This window comes from Eretmochelys imbricata, chromosome 18, assembly GCF_965152235.1.
Source record: "Eretmochelys imbricata isolate rEreImb1 chromosome 18, rEreImb1.hap1, whole genome shotgun sequence".
NCBI lineage: Eukaryota > Metazoa > Chordata > Testudines > Cheloniidae > Eretmochelys > Eretmochelys imbricata.
The window spans coordinates 19,204,766-19,226,202 of NC_135589.1; the positions used below are offsets into that span (position 1 = coordinate 19,204,766).

The window sequence follows — 21,437 nt, forward strand, 5'->3', positions numbered from 1 at the left end:
TCCTGATCCAGTTATATTGAATTTGATGGGGCTGGCACAGAGGTAGTTAAAATGTTGTATTTGTCATTAAAGGCAGCAGATCTGACTCAAAGACACACCAAGCACCCTGGGTTAGGGTTACATGTGAATATTGGCTAATCTGTACATTTTTTCCTCTTTGCTGTCCCAATGAACTATGTTCAGTTTGCATCATGGAGTCATTTTATGGGGAAGCTAATGGATATTTTATTGCTTTAGTTTTGTTAACAGAAAGCTTAACCACCATATGCGGCCTACAAATAACACTGAGGCTTAATATTTAAGGCGTACGCCACAGGAATTACTACTGTGTATCAACTGTACTTCGGATGACAGCCTTGGAAAGAATAGCTCTTGCCTCCTACACACAAAAGCCTAATATATCGGCAGTGGGGTTTATTCTTCCTTCCAAGCATCGAAGAGGAGACATGTGTGACCTTCGAGAAGGAATGAATGCTGCAAATTGGTCATTCTAATGGGTCATTCTAGAATGGGTCATTCTAATACGATGCCTTCTAATAAGTGAAAAATGTGGTAAAAAAAACTCATAGCAAAAATGTGTGTAGGGAGATGCAAAGCCCTTTGTCTGTAAAGAAGGATCATTGTGTACCCAGATCATTCACTAGGAGAAGAAAGGCAACCAGTTCCCACTAGGACAGGAGCAGAAATTTTAACACTGTGAAAAATCAAACCAGAACTCAGTAGGTACATTTGCTCTGGACCCTAGATACAATGAGCCTTGGTTTTATTGGCCAGGGAGTGTGTGAAAGGGGGGAAGCAAGAGTATTTGCAGGAGGAGCTGGTACTTCTTAGCATCTCATATGGGCCCAATCCAATGAAGGATGTTTTAGTCACAGCTTTTACAGATCTAGAAGCCCTCACGAGTCTGACGTCTCATGAGCTGAGGCAAGTTTGTTCCGTCTTGTGTGTCTCCCATAAAAATAATTTCAGTGCCATCTGCACAAACAGCAAAGCTGGGAGCATCGCTTAAGTTTCCCAGGCATGCGGAGACATTAAACAGCCTCAAATACATGGTGAGTGCTCACTTCTCCCTGAAGTTGGCACTCGCTTGGTGGCTGTTCCTTTCTCGGTTGTCAAACACAAGGCTATTGCAATGAAGGAATGTAAACAACTCTGCCAAGTTGAAGTGAGTTGAATATTCATCAGCAAAACAAAGGCTCGAGCAGAACAGCCCATCCACCTCGCACTAGCGGTGCTACAAATGTTCAGTCTGGGCAGCATATGGGCAACCACCTGGCACCCCTAACATGCCCTGCTTCGCGCACCCATACATTATTCTTAAATTCCGCTGATCAGTCAAAATGGTTTGAAACCTACCTATCTGATTTTGGTTGGGGGAATAGAATGCGTTGACCACGGCAGCACCAATGATCCATCTAGAAAGAATAATACGTAAAGATATAGTCATTTTTATAAGCATTCTCTTTATTGAGTTAATCTCCTTCAGAAAGCACTGGTTGCATATAAAATGGGAGGGTTGGAAGAGAAGAAAGCAATTGGGAATGGTTCAGCAAAGACACTCAAACTGGAAAATGATAACGCTCTTTTGTTTATATGACAACGTTCAGCCTAAAGGATCCCAAATCAAAGCCAGGTGTCATTTTGCTCGCTATTGCTAAGCAACCACCTCTGGGGTGGAACGTGGTAGTTGTTTAACAGTTCATAATACTTCAATTTAACAGTTTAAGACAGGAAATGAAGAATACAACATCTAAATAAAAATGCAGAGGGGAAGTTTAGGGCAGCAGAATGCATTTACCTACACTGAAAACTGGGACAAAGTTTGTCTATTGAAAATGTTTAATTAGAATAGAGAGTAAGTCATTACAAATGTAGAACCAGGTATGTACTACCATCTATATTATGAAACCAATTTTTCATAGTGAGTACTAATTTTGATAAGTAATTCCTGTTTGAAGTATTTCAGAGTGATTTTGGAATAGCTCCCAGTCCCTCCTCAGTCTATAATGAATGGCTACATCACAATATGGTTTCATAGCATCTCCCAGAGAGACCTCGCTAAGTCATGACTAGCCAGGAGACTTGGAATAACAAACCTTCCCTTTTACTCTACAAAGGGACACTTCCAGGATGTGAACATAGGCATTCCGTCTGACTGTGATAAGTAGTTGATACGATGCTGAATAAGATATTAGTTATAAAATCTTCTTCAATTTGGGTCTTTAAACAATGAACTGTTAACGATCTAAACTGATAAATGGTTTTATGGCTTATTGGGAAAATCTTCCAAGCCTGCAAGGGGACTTCACTGGAAGTCTACAAATCATACACGAAAAATGAAAGACATAACTCCACACACTACCAAATTACCACACAAAGAAGGCCTGAACCAAAGCTCATTAAGTCAGTGAAAAAAAGCTCCCTTCAAGTCCAATGGGCTTTTGATCAAATGATATGACTTTTCCATTGCTTAATACAGCCCATTTCCCAAAATATCAACCTATGAGTGATAGATACTGTAACCAACACAGGTTTTAGTAGGTATATTCTGCATATTAGTTGAAAAGAAAATGGCTGCAGTGCAAGGCACTGACATCAGGGCACTTTATTCCACATCTTAATCTGAACCGAATGGCTTTTGGCTGCACTATTCTAACACAAAGTTCTTAAAATCATTGTTTATGAAAAGATCATGATTTTAGGCTTGAGCCTGCTTCCTTGGAAGTTTATAGCCAAATTTCCACTGGCTTCAATAGAAGCAAGATCCTAGACCAAACCTTTGTTAACAGCATATTTTGTGTTATATAAATAGAGGTGTTAATCAAATGCATTTTGGAGTTGCTTCTGTCTTTCCTTTGTCCTGGGAACATCCTCCTGCAGCATGGAGGCCTACTAGCACGCAAACAACCAATCAGTTGTTGGCTTTTTTGCTGCTGCCCGTAACCAGCAAAACCACTCATGCTGAAGGCTAATGTTAGGGGATGATGCTCCTTACTCAACAGCAGCTTGCCTTGCCACCTCTAATGGATTTGGAGCTGCCTGTAATAGTTTATGAATGCTGTATGTTTTCTGTGTGTCTAATAGTTGTGAGGGGGGTTTACTCAATGCACGTATTGAATAGCAGGATGGTAAGGAAATGCACACCCAAAGCAGGGGCGACGAGGAACCAGATATACCCTTCCCAGCAAATGCTTGGGAAACAATGCCTGGGCCATTCCCTTGGACGCTCTGGCTCTGTCCCACTGCGGCCCTCACCAGACTGGTTTTGGGCAGCCAGGAGCTGACAGAACAAAGACTGTGGGCTGGATTCCTAGACAGGCCCTCAAGGACAAGGAGGGAGAGCTGGGGGACCAAGGGGGAAGTTAGACCTACTGGGGTCCCCAAGAAGAGGATGGTTAGACTCTAGCTACACGTGTGTGGGCCTTTTACTGTTTTAAAATCCTTTTCTCTTATGTTATGCTTTGTTCTTGTCATCAAATAAACAATGCACCTGTTTTAAGGAAGGTTGTTTTGGGCCCCTGTATTCACAGCTGGTTCTAAGCTCTCAAAGGAGAGAATTGCAGGTACATGAACCCAGTGGTCTTGCAGGGGAAGCAGTCAATACACTGGAATGCTTGAGCTCGGGACCCAGTGCAAGAAGGGGGGAATTGTTGGACTCCACCTCAGAGAGGTAAAGGCCTGAGGCCTGACACTTGACGGGGTGGACTCAGAGAGGCCAGAGAAGGACTTAGAGGTGCAGCTAGCCCTGTAGCCATGACACTGATTTCATAAAAATTACATTCTCAGCCTATTACATTCATATTTCTAATAGTCGGGGTGAAAATGCTGATATTTAATTGCTTCATCCCCCATAGCAATAAATTATCTTAATTAAAGATGGGTTTGAGCTTAAAAGTTCAGTTCTGGATCCAGATCTAAACATTTACAAAGCCCAGATGGGTTGGGAACTGGAGTTTGAAAGGCTATTTTAAGCCACGTTTTTTATCTCCTTTCAGTTATTCATTTTCCAAGGTGCAACCTGGCCCCTCCTCACTGCTCCCCTGCCAGGAAGATCAGTCACAGTGTTCGTGATAAGTCAGTCCCTGGTAATATAATAGTGTGTAAAGTGGTTCTGTGAAGGATTAAACTGAGATTCCAAAAGGTCTGAATGGCCCCATGTAGCCACTCTTACGTACATTACCAGTAGGGGCAGACAAAGAGCTATTTGTTCAATTCTCACAGATGCCCCGTTCTTAGACAACCACAGACAAAAGTATTCTTAATGATCTGAAATGAGTGGAGAAGGGCAGCACCACCACTGTAGCACCAGGGTGGTCCCGAACCATTATGCCAGGATTTAGGGTGCTTATACAGCCATGCAGTCTGGACACTCACGTGTCTTGGTCAACTCTCTCTCGAAGTTTTTTCAAGCTCTTCTGGGCTCCAGCCCTCAGGTTTTCCAGGCTGTTTTCAAAATACTTGTGCTCACTGAAGTTTAACTGAAGAAATACAAATCCCAGCATATTATCAAGTTTCTTTTAATGGAGAATTTCCTTTAATCACCTTTAACATAGGATGTTGCTATGAAATATTTGTCCTGTAGTTATGCATCGTATAGAAACAGATGGCCAGTTCTTTCTTAAATAGGGAGGTGTTTGGGGGCAAGGACTGGGTCTTTGAATGTGTTATACAGAATCTAGCACAATGGGGCCTTGGTCCTGATTGGGGCAACAGTAACACAGGCATTTAACATTGTAAATAGCAATGCAATATGTTAACGCTTTTGTATTAACCCTGTTCAGGTACATGTTGCATACTTACATTTGCATATTCCTGATCCAGCTTTTCATTCTGATCTTCCAAAATGTAGTCTGGGTAGCCAATTTGTTCCTTAATTGCCATTGCCTACAAGAAAAGAAAGCCCACAATGATCTCACAATAGTAAAAAAAAATCTGGATCGCTGCAGACAATGGATCAAATTCATTGCTGGTGTTGGTCCATTAGTTTCAGTGGAGTTACACCCTGGGTGAATTCAGCCTAGTCAATATTCATATGATGAGTCAACAAAGAGTGTATTTGATGTAAATATTGAGAATGTGTGCAAGAGTGGTTCAGGGGTGATGGCCTTGGGTACAAGCATTTGGTGCACTTATATAGGGCTTCCTGAATTCAGAGGAAAGTGATGTCAGTGGGGACTGGAGTGGGATTCACTCATCATTTTAACGTTGAATCTCCATGGGACACATTCTATCCTCATTTGTGGCCTGGATCCAGGTTCCACTGAAGGGCCCTAAAAACCTTGATTCAACGCCCATGGATGATTCTCATTGACTTCAACAGCAATTGGCTCCAGATCCAATTCATGCAATACCACCGAAGTCAATAGTCCAACAAGATATGAAATTAGCACAGGGTTCCTTCTGTTTCCTCATTCCATATGAACATATGGCAGCATCTGACTCCCTCAGAGAGAGCACCGGACGTGGGACTCTCTGCAGTGAAAATCCTCAAACGCCCCATTGCTGAATAAGCACAGCCTTTCGCAATGAGAATTAGAGTGACCCAAATACTTTTTGAAAGGAGGCAACACTACTGAGAAGCAAGAATTTTTTTAATAGGCAAAAGTTTCCATTTGGGAAACATCTGAATACCTTCATATCGTGGAACAACGCATTGGCTGGATGGACTGGCCAGCGTCAAAAAGGGTGCTCTTCATTGGATTCATACACGAGGAGAATTTAAGGAAACTTGGCCTAATCTTTTGGAAGTTTATTACTAATATATTTCTTTTGAATTGGTTTTACCAGTTTGGCTCTTTTAGGTAACTCGTAGTTTGTCTGGGTTTCTTTGGCTTACCACTTTGATGTGATATATTACATTAGATTCTATTATAGTTGGGAAATAAAAAATGTTGAAAGCTAAATAAATAAAGGGTCAAAGGCAATATCCGGGAGAAAATTATGGGTGACTGTGAAAGTGGATTTTTATTTCTCTCTCTCCTTTTTTTTAAGGGATGAAAAATAAGTCTTGCAAAATTTGACAGAATCTCCTGATATTCCCACACAGGATATTGAGGTTTTTTGTTATTTCTGACCTTCTCGCGAGCTTTCTCTTTTGACGTTTTGTCCATCCACTGTAATTCATCGAGTGTCTCAATGAATGCTTCCCGGATTTTGCCTATTAAGTCTCGGACCTAAAATAGAGACAAGTAAGAAATTCACCATTGACATGCTATTTTTTCTTCTAGAGAGATAGCAGGCTCCTAATGAAGAATAATCTCCTCAAATGCTTTGTGATAGCACATAGTGCTCTACATTTAAATATACATCATAAATGAGTTCCCTGTGTCTGCTACCTTCTGGCTGATTAGCATAGTTCCCAAGACTTGGTTATGTGTGTCTCCTGACTTGGCTGGACTGTGGGAGACATAAACTGGAGGAGCTGAAAGGCAGGCAAGAGATAGGCATCATGCTCAGCAGCTAACCATACTGGGATACGATTGGGAGGCAAAGCATGTGGAAGATCACAAATCACATAGCTTGACCCATCTGAGCAGTCTGGCCTAGTGGATAATGTACTAGTCCGGAACACTGGCACTCAGGACTGTTCTCAGCTTTAGCACTGGCCGGCTGGGGGATCGTCTTCAGTATTTCCCAACAAAACAAAGAGAGGATCTGGGGCCTGCTGGTATTCTGTCAGGAAGTGGCTGACTATCTGCACAAGGTGAAATCCCTCTCAGAAGAGAGAGCCCCATAACTTCTGCCTCAGGAACAATGAAACTCCAGTCCTGTCTGTCGCCCCTGAGTTATGTAAAAGCTCTGCATTATGTACATATTTAACAGATATTAGGCCATAGGTTTGGGATGGGAGTGGAGGCGGGGGATGAGGGGATCCATGGGAATTGTGGGCTTATGATAGCATGAAAGGTAAACTACATACCATCTTCTTGCTCTCACCAGCAAATGTCTCCCTGACATACAGAGCTCCCACCACGTTCTCCATGTTGTTGTTGACGTAACTCACGCATTCCCGCCAACGGGCCTCTTCCAGTGTTGTCCCATAAAGCGTCTGGAAGAAAAATGCTGGGGAATCAATTCTGCCTATGTACCTTCCTCTCAGCCCCACTCCAAGTTGTTAAAGGGCGAGAGGGCTAATCAAAGAGAGAGGCCCAGCCCAAAGAGAGAGGTTCAGCTTCTGTCCCTTCACACGTTAGCTTTATTTCTTTGGAAGCTCTGGTCTTCCTTCCATTGATCCGCTGTGCACAGGATACTATTAGGAGGTGGTATGGGTACAATTCAATTTCTGTCCCACCACGCTGTCCTTTCGTGGCTTATCTGTCTCTCCATCTATCTGTCTCCCTAAGGAATTTCTGTAGTGCCCCTCACCTTGGTAGCTAAGCATGATACCCACCCCTGTTCATCCATATGTTGGCTTTACCAGCAGTTCTCAACCAGGGGTCCGGGACCATGAGCAGGTTTTAGGGGCTTGGCCAAGAAGGGTTTGCATTAAACTTGCTGGGGCCCAGGGCAGAAAAGCCACCGTCTGCCATGTGGGGCTGAAGCCTGGAGCTGAAGCCAAAACCTACGCAACTTAGCTTCACAGGGCTCCTTGTGGCATGTGCTACCTCCTAACCCCAGACCTGGCTTTCATATGCAGAAATGCCCATTGTTGTGGCACAGGTGGGCTGTGGAGTTTTTATACATGCTGGGGGGATCTCAGAAAGTAAAAGGTTGAGAACCCCTAGGCTTCACAATACACAGGAGGTGAAGGCATATTAGGGAGAGTTCCTGCACTCCCGCAATCGTGGTTCAAACAAATGGTCTGTTGGAAGAGTTGTCACTAGTGATGGGCTAATGTCAAATGGGTTGGAGGATATGTATCCAAGAAAGGTCTATCTGGAAGCTCTGAGCCTATGGAGTTCAGATTGACCCAGAGTTTCCCATGGTATTTTGAATGTCCATAAAAGGCTCATTTCAGTTCCCATCTTGAGTCTAATACTAAAGTTGGTGTTTAGTTTATCTGACCTGGTTCTCTTATTCCTAGTGATGTGATGGGATTTGTATGTTGGCCCATCCCCACACGTAGGTCCAAGGAGATGCAGGACCCATTTCCCAGTGGGGCTGAAAGAAACTGAAACGTCTTACTTGTTCATTCAGCTTCGCTTTTCACTTTTCATGTCTAGGCATCCAGCTGCAACCTTAACTCAAAAAAGAACAGACCTAGATGACAACACTAGGGATGGGCCTGCCCCTGAACTCCAGATATTAACATCTCCAGACTCTGGGGGTGTTTGGATCTGAGTTTAAACTTCACACACTGAGCCAACATTTCACTCAAAGCAGAGGTTAGAATGTTGATTTGGTTAAAGTTCATTGTGCAGATATGGACTGGCTGCCCTTTGTCTAGGATCATGATGTCCTGAAGCTGACGGGTTCAAGGCCACTAATGCAGAATGATGTCACAGCTGAATGGACTCTTTGGGAGGGGAGGGGGTTACCTTTCGGTAGTTGGCCCGGGCGTCCTTGAAACGCCGACTCAAGCTGCTGACCCTGTCAACCACCAGTCGCCAGATTAGGTAGTTCTGGATGGTGCTGTGGGTAGAAAGCAAAGCGGAGTTTAATGTCATGCAATGGGCCACTCTAATGCAGATAGCCAAAGGGCAAGCTTTAGTCTGAATGCAGAGGACAGGGCTAGCAATGGCTACCAAGTTTTTTGCAACACCTATGGGGACCATGGGGTCTGCTTTTATTTAGCACAGCTGACTAACTGCAGTAGCATCCAGAGCACATAACATGCACAGAGGAGCCAGACCATCGGTATCACTCCACACAGCCCCATTCCCTGGTTCTCTTTGGGGACTAAGTTTCTAATTTCCACCTATTTCTCCTTTTAGAATGTAACGTGAGCTAAACCACACCCTCTTGTTTCTTTTCTATGACAATTAGAGGCTGAGACCCTCCCACACTTCAATGAATGTTGCCTTCCACCACCCCTGTAAGGTTGTTATCCCTAATTTATAGCATGGAGTACCCATAAATGTGACATAATTTCACCAGGGAGTCTGTGGCATAGCCAGAAAAAAAACCCTCCTTATTCCCACTTTGGCCCATTTGGCGCCTAATGGCGCCCCATCTCTTCTACCTTAGCCCCAGTTCTTTCCCAGGACCTTTACCTTGCTGAGTAGTTGGAGATAATCGCTTTGAGCTCCTGCAGGTAGGGTGCGCCGTACACAACTACTTCCTCATCCAGGTGGATCTGAACGTTTACTGAAGACATGATGCCTTGGATGAAGAGAGTCCAGTTAAACTCCTGTGAGGGCAGAGAGAGGCAGACACACCGATTCCAAGCTTTTCTTTATACCTATTACAATGAAATCCTGTCTCCTCTCACTGAGCTATCTGGGACTGGATGCTCTGGGGCTAGCAGCAGGGCATATTCAATAGAGAGGCCTCCTGCCTATAGAACTGTCGCCTTACTTGTCCATCAACACTAAGGGTCCTACTGTAACTTGTGTGGTAATATTTGTAAATAGCGCCTACTCACCCTGGCTGTAGAAGACATAAAGTCTCTTAGGTATCGGTGGAACCAAAAGCAAGAGCCGGTCATATTTTATTGCCTTATATATAGATACAGATTTTTTAAATATGCCCTAAGCATGCATCTGATCCCTTTGCTTCTTGAAGTGTGGATCCAACCTGCCCTGCTAGAGCTGGGATCTTTCCTCCTGCTCCGGTTGCAAAATATGCTCCTCCTTTCAGTCTGCAGAATAGGAAAATCTGGACCGTGATGTTGCCCTACCTCCAAGATAATTCAGTCACAAAGGAAGTGTTGTTGGAGCCATTGAACATTGTAACCGGCTAGGAAAGAGATCAACGGCATGCAGTGCAAGACAGGCACGAGGAAAAGTGCCAGAACTTAATGTCATGCGAGAGGCCTCTGTTGTTGGTGAGTCAGAGACGGACAAGGAAGCAGCACCAGTTTAAAAAAAAAAAATCTGTTTGTGGCACCAACCAGATGGGATGAGGCTGGAGCATTGAAGACAGGTCTACAGTGGAGATCGGCGCTATCAAAGCGGTACTGAGGGCACCCCATCATGACGGAAGCAGGCCACTCCGATCCACCCAATAGAGAGCTCTGTGGAGGCGAGGCCATCCGCACTTCCAGATAGAGGACAAAGGCAGTACCTGCAACCGTTGTGTTCAGGGTGGGGGTGAAGAGCACTGCAAGTCTGGATGGATGTCATCTCAGCAGGAGGCCCCAAAATAGTGGGCCAGAGGGGAAACTATAATCCCTGTCACTCCGAAGGGCCTTGTGTGACCGACCAGCATCAAAGGTCCCACAGAGAGACAGCCATCAAAAATAAACAGGGAAATGGGAAAGCCAGGGGACTTGTAGACATAGGCATGGTAAAGACTGGTATAGATAAACTTGAACAGAGGAATGGTAACTGTGAGTATAATTGTAATATTGAAAGGAGAGCAGGTAGTTGTTCACTGATGCCAAAGCAGCAAAGCTAAGCTCACTAACAGTGGGGGAAAAGGTAGGGTTGGTGTATTCTGAATGGGGTTAAAGTAGCAGCTTTGTGGGACACGGGCATGCATAGTGCCACACCAGTGGGTGAAGGCAAATCTTCTCAGTGACCCAGGAAGTGAACTCATGGAGTTGCCGGAAAAAGATGAAAGCCTGAGGCTCACAGCTTCTTATGGCACCCCTGTTTCCTATGGGGTGGGTGGGTTGAAATACACTTTCAGCTGCTAGACGGTGGGAAAGTACCGACAGTGTCCTGCTGGTCACAACTCGTAAGGTGGCGAGTTCTGTCATTGGACAAAGGGGCCAGATGACACAGGTCGCCAGCCTTCCAGAGTCATTTGTGAATGGCTTTTCCCCATGTTCAGTAGAAAAAACATGAATGCGTTGGCACAGTTTCTAAAGGCCACAAAGTCCCAGTAATAGCCCTGCCATTCATGTTACAGACAGAGGCACCTTCTGATAGATTGGGAGCTGTGTTGTATCAGCAACAGGAGGGCAAGTTACGGTGGTCGCTATGGCTCTAGGACCCTTTCTCCTGTAGAAAAAAAGATACAATTTACACTCTGGGAAAGTGGAGTTCCTGGCTCCAAAATGGGCAATTTATATTAGGCACCATCCTTCACTGTTTACACAGATAATAACCCATTGACATATGTACTGACATCAGCCAGATTGAATGCCACTGGACAGCGATGGGTAGCTGACTTGGTTGACTTTAGTTTCAATATCCGATACCAATCTGAACATCTAATATTGATGCTGATATTTTTGTCCTGTATGCGCTTGATTTGGGCATAGGAGTTTCTCAGTCGTTACGAGATAAGTTTGTGATGCAAATCAAACGGATGACCCCAAAAGTCTCAGTCCCTAAGTAGTAAAGGATGTGTTCATGTTGGAACCAAATAAAAGCTTTGCAATCAAGCAAGACTTACCTGTGGTGCTCAAAATGTCAGGATGACATTTAATGTTGCCAGGGGTGTGTAAGGTATACAGCTAACAAACTGCACCGTGGCACAAAAGGGGGCAAACTTTTTGGATAATTCTCCCCTGCATTCCCCAGAGGCAGTAATTTTCAGGCACTCCCTGCCCTTACTGGCTGAGGTTGCTGTTGTATGGAGGGGGACAGGTTGTTTTTGGAGCACCCCCCCACTTTTTTTTTGCACAGACCCCTGAGTCTCTGCTCTGTGCTACAAGTGTGAGCTGGATGTCTGTAATGACTGAGCTAATAAAAAACCCTGTGTTTTTGAAGGACAGAGTCTGCATTTTGAAGCTTGTTACACACAAACCTTTCCTACCTTCAGCTAGACAAAGTCTTTGGTTGGAATTTTTTTTTTGACAGATACTGAATTTGCCACCACACGGAGCCCATAAAGCCTGTGATTATGGTACCATATTGAATGCCATGAAGAAAAAAACAAACTGTAAAGACATACAACATCCAATATACATCAACATCCTACTTTATTTACCCTTCCAGACCCACTTTGGCCTGCACAACAGCTGGGGAGCAACTAGACTTCATTTACTTTCTGTTTTGCTACTGCCGCAAAACAGCATGCCAAGTCCTCCTCCTGGTTATATTTTCCCACACGGTTCCCAATTAAAATGGGGTGTAAGATTTTTTTACATGGTGGTAAAGTCTATCATTTTAGTCCCACCCTGCCCTCTGTCTGTAAAAATATATATATCACAGATGGGAGGAGACCCTGCCCTTTGGGGAAATTCTAACCTGAAATTTGATAGTGTTTTGGATTCCCATCAAATTCAGTCGAGTAGTGATGGTGAAAGAAGAGACATTATTTTTCCCACTACCTTGGCTAGAATTGCTACTGTGCTATTCATCAATAGATACATATATCACTTGCATATCTGTGCTAAAACCTACTTAAAATAATAGTAAACCCATGGAAGGATGGATATTTAGTTAAGGATTTCCCACCACTTTTGTCGTGTCAAGGCATTGCAAGTCAAAATGCAGACAGGATTAGTAATTGTTTAGTTGGGGGCTTGTGAGCTGTAGACATCCTTCTATACAAAGTGAAGAAGTCACTCAGTAATTTGACCTCTTTGTGCCACTGAAAGTTTAAACATAGCTGGGAGAAAGGAAACTCGAACTTATTCTTGGGACAACTTGTGGTCACAATTGTTTGTGGCATCTGCAGACTTCTGCAATGATTTTGATGGGGATACTTCCATGCTAAAAGAGATGAATGACTCATTAAAAGTTTTACTAAATGATTATTCTAGCTCTGAACAAACCATGTTTTACATCTGTTTTTTCTGTGCATAGAACTAAAGGACTTTAAACCACTCTTTTTGGACTGGAGTTGGCGTATTTATGATCATGCATGGTTCAGAGATTTAAGGTCTGGCAAATGCTTCAATTGTGGCTTTATTTAAAAGGAAAATGCCTTAAAAATCTCTTAGCTTTACATTAAGAAGAGGCATCACTTTGAATCCCTTCTGTTCGGCAGGTATAAAGAGTCTGCAAAGCTGCTTTTTCCATTGACTTGCCAGTGGGGGAAGCTGGAAGCCATAGAAGTCTTATCAAAACACTTACATTCAATGCAAACTTTTCCTGGAGCTCTCTCAGGGTCATTTTGTTGTACAATAGGGTCACGTCATGCCGTTCTTCTGCAGGAACAGTAGCCTGTGGACATTCTTATATTATCTTCAGAACTGACTGACAAGAATTTCAACAGCTGGAATCACACAAATGCAGGGACATGCTCTCTTGCACGCGCGTGTGCACACGCACACACACACTCTCTCTCTCACTCTCTTAATTGCTCCTTAAAATATATTCAGTGTTTTTAGAAAGAGGAAACTCCTCGAGTCTCACACTGGGTTTTCTGCATTTCAGTTTATCAGTGAACATCCCAGTTGATAGCTCAGGGTAGTGAGTATGAGACCATTGTGTTATTTCAGTAATATGATGGCCAAGAAAATCCCTCCAGAACCTGAATGGAAAACTGCAGCAGCAAGATGAAACTTCAATGTGAAAATCCCAGCACTGGCAAACTGAAGTCTGTGGGTTCTCTTCTGCTCTCAGTTTAAAAAATTAAGCAAATACACAGGTAAAGTCAGGATATTTATAAATAAGGGAAAATTTACACTCCATGCAGTGCTGTTTTTTGGGCAGATTACTAATCTGATCTAACTGTGGTTGGGATTTTTGGGAAATACAACCAGTCTACGCCCCTGCTGAACTTTATGTCCACCTCTGTCTGCCTTGTACCTAAAATGCATTTATTCGTCTCTACTTGTCTAGTCACTTGTTTGCTGACACAGCAGATTAGAATAACTAAACTCATTTTAGATTGGTTTCAGAGTAACAGCCGTGTTAGTCTGTATTCGCAAAAAGAAAAGGAGGACTTGTGGCACCTTTGAGACTAACCAATTTATTTGAGCATAAGCTTTCGTGAGCTACAGCTCCCTTCATGGGATGCATTCATCTTAGATAAACGTAAGAAATAAACTTCAGCTACACAAAAAAGTTGCAAGCACCTTAGCCAACCTGTGTATGACCCAGATATTAACGGGATACAAAATCTGTGCTATATCCCCAATTTTTTGTGTCCTATTCAACATGGCAAAACAGAGATCCTACCATAAAAGAGAACATGAAAAATAAAGACATATTTTTTATAATCGTAAACCATTTTTTAAATACTCAACAAATCCAGATTTTTCACGTTTTTGAACTTTCATTGCTTGTGTACTTTTGGAAAGTTTTGCCATGTATAAATGCTAATAATTATAAAGCTTAATTGAACTGTAGCATATGCGTATATATATATAATTTCTTTGATTATTTTGGGAATATGGCTTTGAACTGCTAGAATATTTAGTAATGGTTAGACACGTTATTCCACATCCCGTGATATTGAAAAGAAGTCATTCGACCTAGGTAAAAATGTGTTCTTGCAGTAAATTATTCAGCCATTAGAAGCCTCTAGGTTCAATACAGAGATCCACACAGGCTCTGGTCCCTGTTACACAACAGAGACAGAGTTGGAACTTAAACTATGTGGAAGTTTGTCAGTAGTGGTAGGTATCTTAATGATGAAGTGAGCTGTAGCTCACGAAAGCTCATGCTCAAATAAATTGGTTAGTCTCTAAGGTGCCACAAGTACTCCTTTTCTTTTTGCGAATACAGACTAACATGACTGTTACTCTGAAACCTTAAAAAAATAAATGCCTTTCAAGATGCTGCAGCACTTTAAAAGCACTGAAAGAGCCCTAGATCTGGCCAGGGGAGAATTCCCCCTTGTGTAGGTTTTACAAAAGACCGTTTATGTTGCCTTGCAAGCCCCCGCTGCAAGTCCCAGCATAGGGGGCATGGCGGGGGGCAGAAGGAAACATGGCCATCGTCAACATCACCATGACCATTCTGGATCGTGCTATTGAACAATTCACGGACGCTTCTTCAATTTAGCCCATAATCCTGGGTTAACAAAAGAGCTATAAAACTACCTTTGCCTGCCTCCCTGTGGGCTGTGAGTTTTATGTTATGCCTCACAGAGTTGCAGCACAAAAATCTCAGCTTCTCCTGTTCAAGAGAAGCTCTGATTCCACAGATCATGACAACCTATCACGCTTTCTCAGTTCACCTATCAATCTCCCATAATCTCCCATACTCACGTGTGCAATCTCAGTTTCAAGCTTCATAACCTTTGCCATTTCTTTTTGGACAAAATTGTCGTCTTTTGCCATATTCTTGTCTTCTCTGATCATTTTGGCAATGGTGATCATAAATTGCAGGTAGGCTTCCCGCACCTAAACACACATGAAAGGAAACCTTGTATGTCTGTGTAATTTTTATAAGGTTAATTATCTACATTTTCTCCACTTATCAAGGCAATCTTATCCAGAAATTCAGGTTTATAATAGCACCAGTATGAGAGATTTTCTGTGGTGTATCTTGTTGAGGGAGTTCTAGGGAAATCAGCAGATGCTCCGAGAATGAACCATGGGGCTAAATAAAAAGAAGTCATTGAACCAAGCCCCTAGATCTTAACAACCCTGAACGCTGGTAAAATTTGGTTCCCAAGCCAAGCATTGCAGCTCAGACTCTGCCCTTGTCTTTTCAATGCAAACTTCTCTCGTCCATGTAGCTTGTCTTTTTTTCTATTGTTATTATCATACAGTAGCACGGAGATGCCTCTCCCAAGAACGGGAGCCCATTGAGGTTGACTCACTTCAAATACTGTCTTTTTATGTTAATTTTTGGATCACAGCTGTATTGCACTTGGTCTTCTGCTTCCATGGGCATGATGCATCATTTTCACTCTCCGCTCCCCTTCAAAAAAATCTGCAAACATGCAAATGAAACCTGCAGTAGGGGAGCTCACTTCCAACAGACAAGGCCCTGTCCGGCCTGCCCACTTTCAAAACACCCTGGTGCCACTTCCAGTACAATTTTGTTTCCCTTTTAGATCAAATCCAGCACTATGAAGTACTTGATTTGTTTTGAAGGTTCCACTGTATCTCTAAGAAGTTCTGCAGACGATTGCCTTCAACACATGCTCGATGGAGTCTGTGAATGTCAGAAGACTTTGGCCATATTCTCGAAATAGTACCTCAAGAGTATTGAGCTAGTGCACATGCTGAATTCCATGGACAGAACAATATGGGACACAGGACATAGGAATCACAATTTGTTAAGGTGGCTGAGGTGAGGATGCCGGCAGATCTGCTGCCATCAAAATCTCACAGCTGTGTAGTTTGGATGAAGAAAGTCTTGGGATTATATCTCACTACAGGCATGATCTTGAAGTCAATGGAAAGACACGCAGGGATATCAACAGGCTTTGGATCAGGCCCCTACTCCTGTAATATGCAACTGAGTCTGAAATGTTTGATCATTGTCTACATGGTTCCCCCTTCATTCACATTAGGAAATTCAATTTAATGCTTGGCTGCAAATCTACTCAGTTAGCATGAAATAATTACAAAAATAAAAAGAGCTTCTAAAGAATTTTCAGGCCTGAAATTGACAAATTATCTCTATCCATCTACATTTGCAGCGGCTCAGCCAGGCATTTACAAAGAAAAGCAAGCAAGAAGGAGAAAGTGAACAAATTTGATCTGTGCAGTGGAGGAAAGTGAAACAGTTTCAAAATAGTGTCTCCAAATGTTCATGTAGTTTTTGGAACTCACAGCAAAAAAATAAGGATCACCCAACACATACAGGGTCAGATTCTCATCAGCTGAGGATCTGGTCCATTCATCTTCCTTCTATTTGTCCAAGTCAATCCTGATTTCATGAATGGAATTGTCTGTCTTGGGGGATTTCTGAAACCTTCTACAGTTGGGGTTTATCAGAATGAATTTGCAGATTTGTATGAAATCCCCATATTGTAGAAATATGGGAATAAAAGAATTACCACATTGGATCAGACCTGCAGTCCATCTAGTCCAGTGTCCTGTCTCTGACAATGGCTGGTACCAGATGTTTTTAGAGGATAGTATAAGAAACCCTGCAGTAGGCAGATGTGGGATAATCTGCTCCACATAAAGGTCTCATCCCTATCCCTAAAAATTAGAGATTGGTTTAAACCCTGAAACACGAGGTTTTATATCCTTTCCAGTACTCTTTTTGTTAGCATTAACTATTGCAACTCTGGATAGTCTTGTTATTGATTTAAATGTCCAATCCATCTTCGAGTCTTGCTAAATTTTTGGCCTTAGTGACATCCTGTGGCAATGAGTTCCACAGTCTAACTGCGATTGTTGGAGAACATGAAGATTCAGCTATCTGTGGTCTGTAAAAGCCGTGTTCACCTGCACATGATTAGTGAAAGGCAATTTTTAGTAGCAAAGTTCAGGAGTACTTACTCTTCCGTAATTGCCACCATTAAAGTAGTAGTCTCTGGATGGCATTCCCAAACTGGGCTGGTCGATCTGAAGGAAATCAAATACATATCTGTAGTGAGTGATGAGCAGTGAGACTGGCTGGCAAGAAGGGGTCATTCAAGAGCAACGTGAAAAGCTGCGTGGACCACTGGAAGGACCATAGCACTCTGTTACATGATAAACCCACTATAGTAGCAAGCTTAGGCTATTATTCCTTGGAGCTGGAAGTGAGATGGAAGCCAGAACTACTACCTCCAGTCCTCAGAGGTCCAAGCATGGGACTAAGATCTGCATCTTACTCTCTAGGGTAGTATCGGATGGATACTTATCCTGGGTTATAAGGCAAGATTTTTCAGTGACCATTGAGACCTCTGAAAGACCAAAATAAAGTAACCTGCCAGAGACGATGCTGCTCACTCCTGGGCTAGATTTCATTTGTAACAATAAAAGATATGAGACTAACGATATTCATAGTTATGTATGGACTAGCTATGTTTATTGGATATCTGCAGTAGAGTTTCATGCCATCTATTGAACCCTGCCAGGTAAGTCACTCTACAGTGGCCCAGTGGGTGTAAATCAGTATAGGATCTGCATCAACATGTGTTTGATACTGTTTGGGGTACCATGAATAGATTTGTAGGGTTTTTTTTAATATGCACATTTTGCCCATGTTTGGAATGCCCACCAGTACAAATCAGTGCTTATGGAAAGCATGTCTAAATGCAATGCAAATAGCGACCCATTGTGAATCTGGAGTATTGGAACTTATGGAGATGTAGTTCCCTATTATTTTTCTTACATAAATGATATGTCTGCTGGAGTCCCGGTCATCGTTCCATACGAACATATCAATGAAGACTCGTTTGTTAAATCTGGAGTTCAGTGTGGAGAGTTTTTCTTCAATGCTCCAGTTTGGCTCTGGGGGAAATAGGAGGAAAATATGCATTGTTTATTGATGTGCAACAAGGGTAATTAAGTTTCATATATTGTAAGCCTATTGCTTACGTAATTTAAAATCAGACTGGGCAGAGCACTTGAGAATATTTTGTAGGGAACAATCCTGCACTGGTTGGGAGTGGATGAACAAAGTGATCCCAGTGGGACTTCTCTATCTGTAACTGATTATTCATCATTCTTCTTCTTAGTGTAAGTGCTGGACAATTCTACCTTGCACAAAGCACACAGCCCCAGGAAAACCCAATTCTTGCTCCAAGCAGAATGTTTAGATATACAGACAAAACAGTTCAGATGCACAAGGCACTGATGTCCCTATGTTAGTGTCTGGCCTGGGTTTTGCTGGATAGAAGTGAGACAGTCACTCTAAGCTGGGGGTCAATGCTGGCGGGCTTTGTGGAAGAGATGAGTTTTAAGGAAGGACAAGAAAGACGAGGAGGGTGTTCACCTTGCACTTCCCGGATGGGAGGGTCTTGTAGGGGCAAGACGAAATAAAAGGAATGGGCATTTCTTCATTTCCAGTTTGAAGATTAGGAGTGGGATTTTCAAAAGCTACCAGTGTTGATGTAATTCTGCTTCCAGGGAAGCCAGCCATTGATGTAACCCATTGACTCCAATGGGAGCAGAGTTTGGCTAATGCTGAGTGCTTTTTAAACTCCCACACTGAGGTGTATAATCCATACATCACACCAGGCACTAGTTATCTACCTGCCCAGGCATTTGAACATGCCCATCACCGTGGTATCTAAATAGACCTGTTCTTTTTTCATGTTTCTGATGACAGATCTTCTTTGTTTAATAAAAGGGAGGTTCATTTCTAACGGCCTATAGCATCTGTAAAGCAACTACCACTTTGGTAACTAAATGTCAAAAATACAAATATGTGCATGCAAAAAAGTATATGCAATTACACACCTATGCTACAAATCACCATATTGTTGCCTAGTTAACCTGTGATGGTGCAAGACCTAATTATGATAGTTGCATACAAAAATATAGGAGCACAATTTTTGCATGGGTGTGTGCACCTTGGAAACTTGCATCTAAAAGTTGTAAAAAACTCTGGGGTTTCTACTTTCAGATTTTGTGCCTGTCTTGAGGTTTTAAAATTGTTCATATTTTATCATTTAAAAGTTATCTGCCCTTTACCTGGATTATTTATTGCAAAAAAATTATCTGTGTCTATAAAACAGGGTTCTGAAATCTTTGATTGCAGGCATTAAATCAAGGCCTTCTTGTTTATGCAGATGGATGCATTCTAAATGATGTGTGAATGTCTCTCAGAACTTCCTTAAGGAAAGCCTCCGTGGAGATGTGATGCAATGACATCAGCCTCTTTAGGAAGATAAATTACCCTAACCTGACAACGTAGAGCTCTCTGAGCACACGCTATTACCTTTGGTGATATTCCAATCTGCTGAAGCCACTGGCCAATCTCCAACCATAGCTAAAACCTCTAACAGGGGCAATGAATCTCGCTGCTCTATGAAGCCTGAGGAGGAAGAAGAGGAAATAAATGTAAAGTCCTGTTTTTGATTCACTAGAAACGAAGAAGAATGGATGAAAATTTAGACTGAGCTAAGCAGCTGAAGGCAGATTCTAAAAGTCCCCTATGAACCTGGATGGTGTTACACATTGTGGTGTCATCTTTCAACTCCACTGGGCAGTAACCGTATCCTAACAAGAACTCTTTGAACATGAAATGTTCTGTTCACAGGGTGAAAGAGTTAGTGATTTGGGGGGTGTTTTGTGACTCATTCTGGGGTTCAGACAAACCCCAATCCTCTGGTGGGTTTTGACTTGTGAAACTGAAGAATTCCATGCAAAGCTATTAGTGTAACTGTGACACCTATGAGAAGGGAGGATAGATGTCTGAAACCTCAGCCTGGTTTCTTGGGCCCCTGATTTGTTTTATAAGCTTTTGGTCTGCTTCAGTCCTCATAACATTATAATGCCTGGGCAGTGAACACACAAAGATGGAGACTGAGGCTAGTGTTTCTCTGTATAAATCAGAAGTTCTTATCCAAGGATAAAAGTTCTTCAGAATTACACAGAATTATACAGAATTATGACCAAGTAATTAACTGTGGGTGAATTTTCCACTCTGTGTCCCTTATAACATTACAGTATTGAGCCTGGTCCCTGAGTGAGTCCTGTCAGCACTCCCACAATATAAAATTAACTAATAATAAGATAGTATCACTATCATAAACTAATGCTTTTGGCTGTTACTGCATAATTTTTCTAAGTGGTGTAGTATGCACACACACACACACAGTTGTTTATAACACATTGTGTATGTTCTGTAAATCCATACACATAATCTTCAAATTCTCTCCTACAAGCCGTTATCTGCCAATGAAGATAGACTAGACTTCTCAGGTAAAATGTAGGCATTGGAGAGCTTATATCTCATTGACCTTCAAAGACACTTAGGCTCCTAAATGCCTACTTTCTTTATGAACATGTGTTTGAGGTGCTTTAGAAATCATTACTCTGTGCCTTAATCACATTTTGTTCTGCTTGTAAATGACTTCAAAAGCAAAGAAAGTTTCATTTAAAAAAACACATGGAGTTGCTAAGTGACAAGAGTTTAGTCACCCATTGCGTCATTTATAAAACTCAAATAATTTAAAGCAAAGAAATAATATTTAGAAGCATCCTAAATCTTGCACTGTCCACATGTAACTCAAAGAAGGGTTTTGCTGATTTTCTTCAGATGTTTTAGAAACATTCTCCTTTGCCTTCAGAACTACTAGAAGTTACTCGTTACTTTGATTACGAGAACAAAATCCTCATCATATAATGCTGCTTTCTGGCATTTAAGTTCCATCATTTTTGGAGAGTGGGAGTTCTGTAGCGTTTGCCCAACGGTTGGTTTTGTAGACGACTCTTGGGGGACTCTTGAGCTGCCATTCCTGAATATACCAGGGACCTGACCCAATTCCTCCTGAAGCCAACAGGAAGACTTCCATTGACTTCAGTGTGGGACTTGTATTGGGTCCCAGGAGAACATGGGATAAGACTCATGACTGGATGTTTGTGTTCAGAAAGGCAGGCTCCTCATATAGAAGTGGCTAACCTATTACCTAATGTGCCATATCCCAGAATG

At 42.4% G+C, this 21,437-nt stretch overlaps 1 protein-coding gene across 2 annotated transcripts in view; it reads right to left on the reverse strand.

The window, feature by feature from the left end:
* Positions 1–21,437, reverse strand: part of MMEL1 (membrane metalloendopeptidase like 1) — a 46,433-nt gene that overhangs the window by 8,347 nt on the left and 16,649 nt on the right. For both annotated transcript variants that reach the window (XM_077837380.1, XM_077837382.1), the window contains 12 exons: positions 19,722–19,817; positions 18,171–18,289; positions 17,351–17,416; positions 15,155–15,289; positions 13,071–13,160; positions 9,153–9,289; positions 8,478–8,571; positions 6,920–7,048; positions 6,075–6,173; positions 4,801–4,884; positions 4,375–4,478; positions 1,357–1,415 (listed from right to left, as the gene is read on the reverse strand). In XM_077837380.1, coding sequence (XP_077693506.1) covers positions 1,357–1,415; positions 4,375–4,478; positions 4,801–4,884; positions 6,075–6,173; positions 6,920–7,048; positions 8,478–8,571; positions 9,153–9,289; positions 13,071–13,160; positions 15,155–15,289; positions 17,351–17,416; positions 18,171–18,289; positions 19,722–19,817 — 1,212 coding nt within the window. The remainder of the gene's footprint in view (positions 1–1,356; positions 1,416–4,374; positions 4,479–4,800; positions 4,885–6,074; positions 6,174–6,919; positions 7,049–8,477; positions 8,572–9,152; positions 9,290–13,070; positions 13,161–15,154; positions 15,290–17,350; positions 17,417–18,170; positions 18,290–19,721; positions 19,818–21,437) is intronic.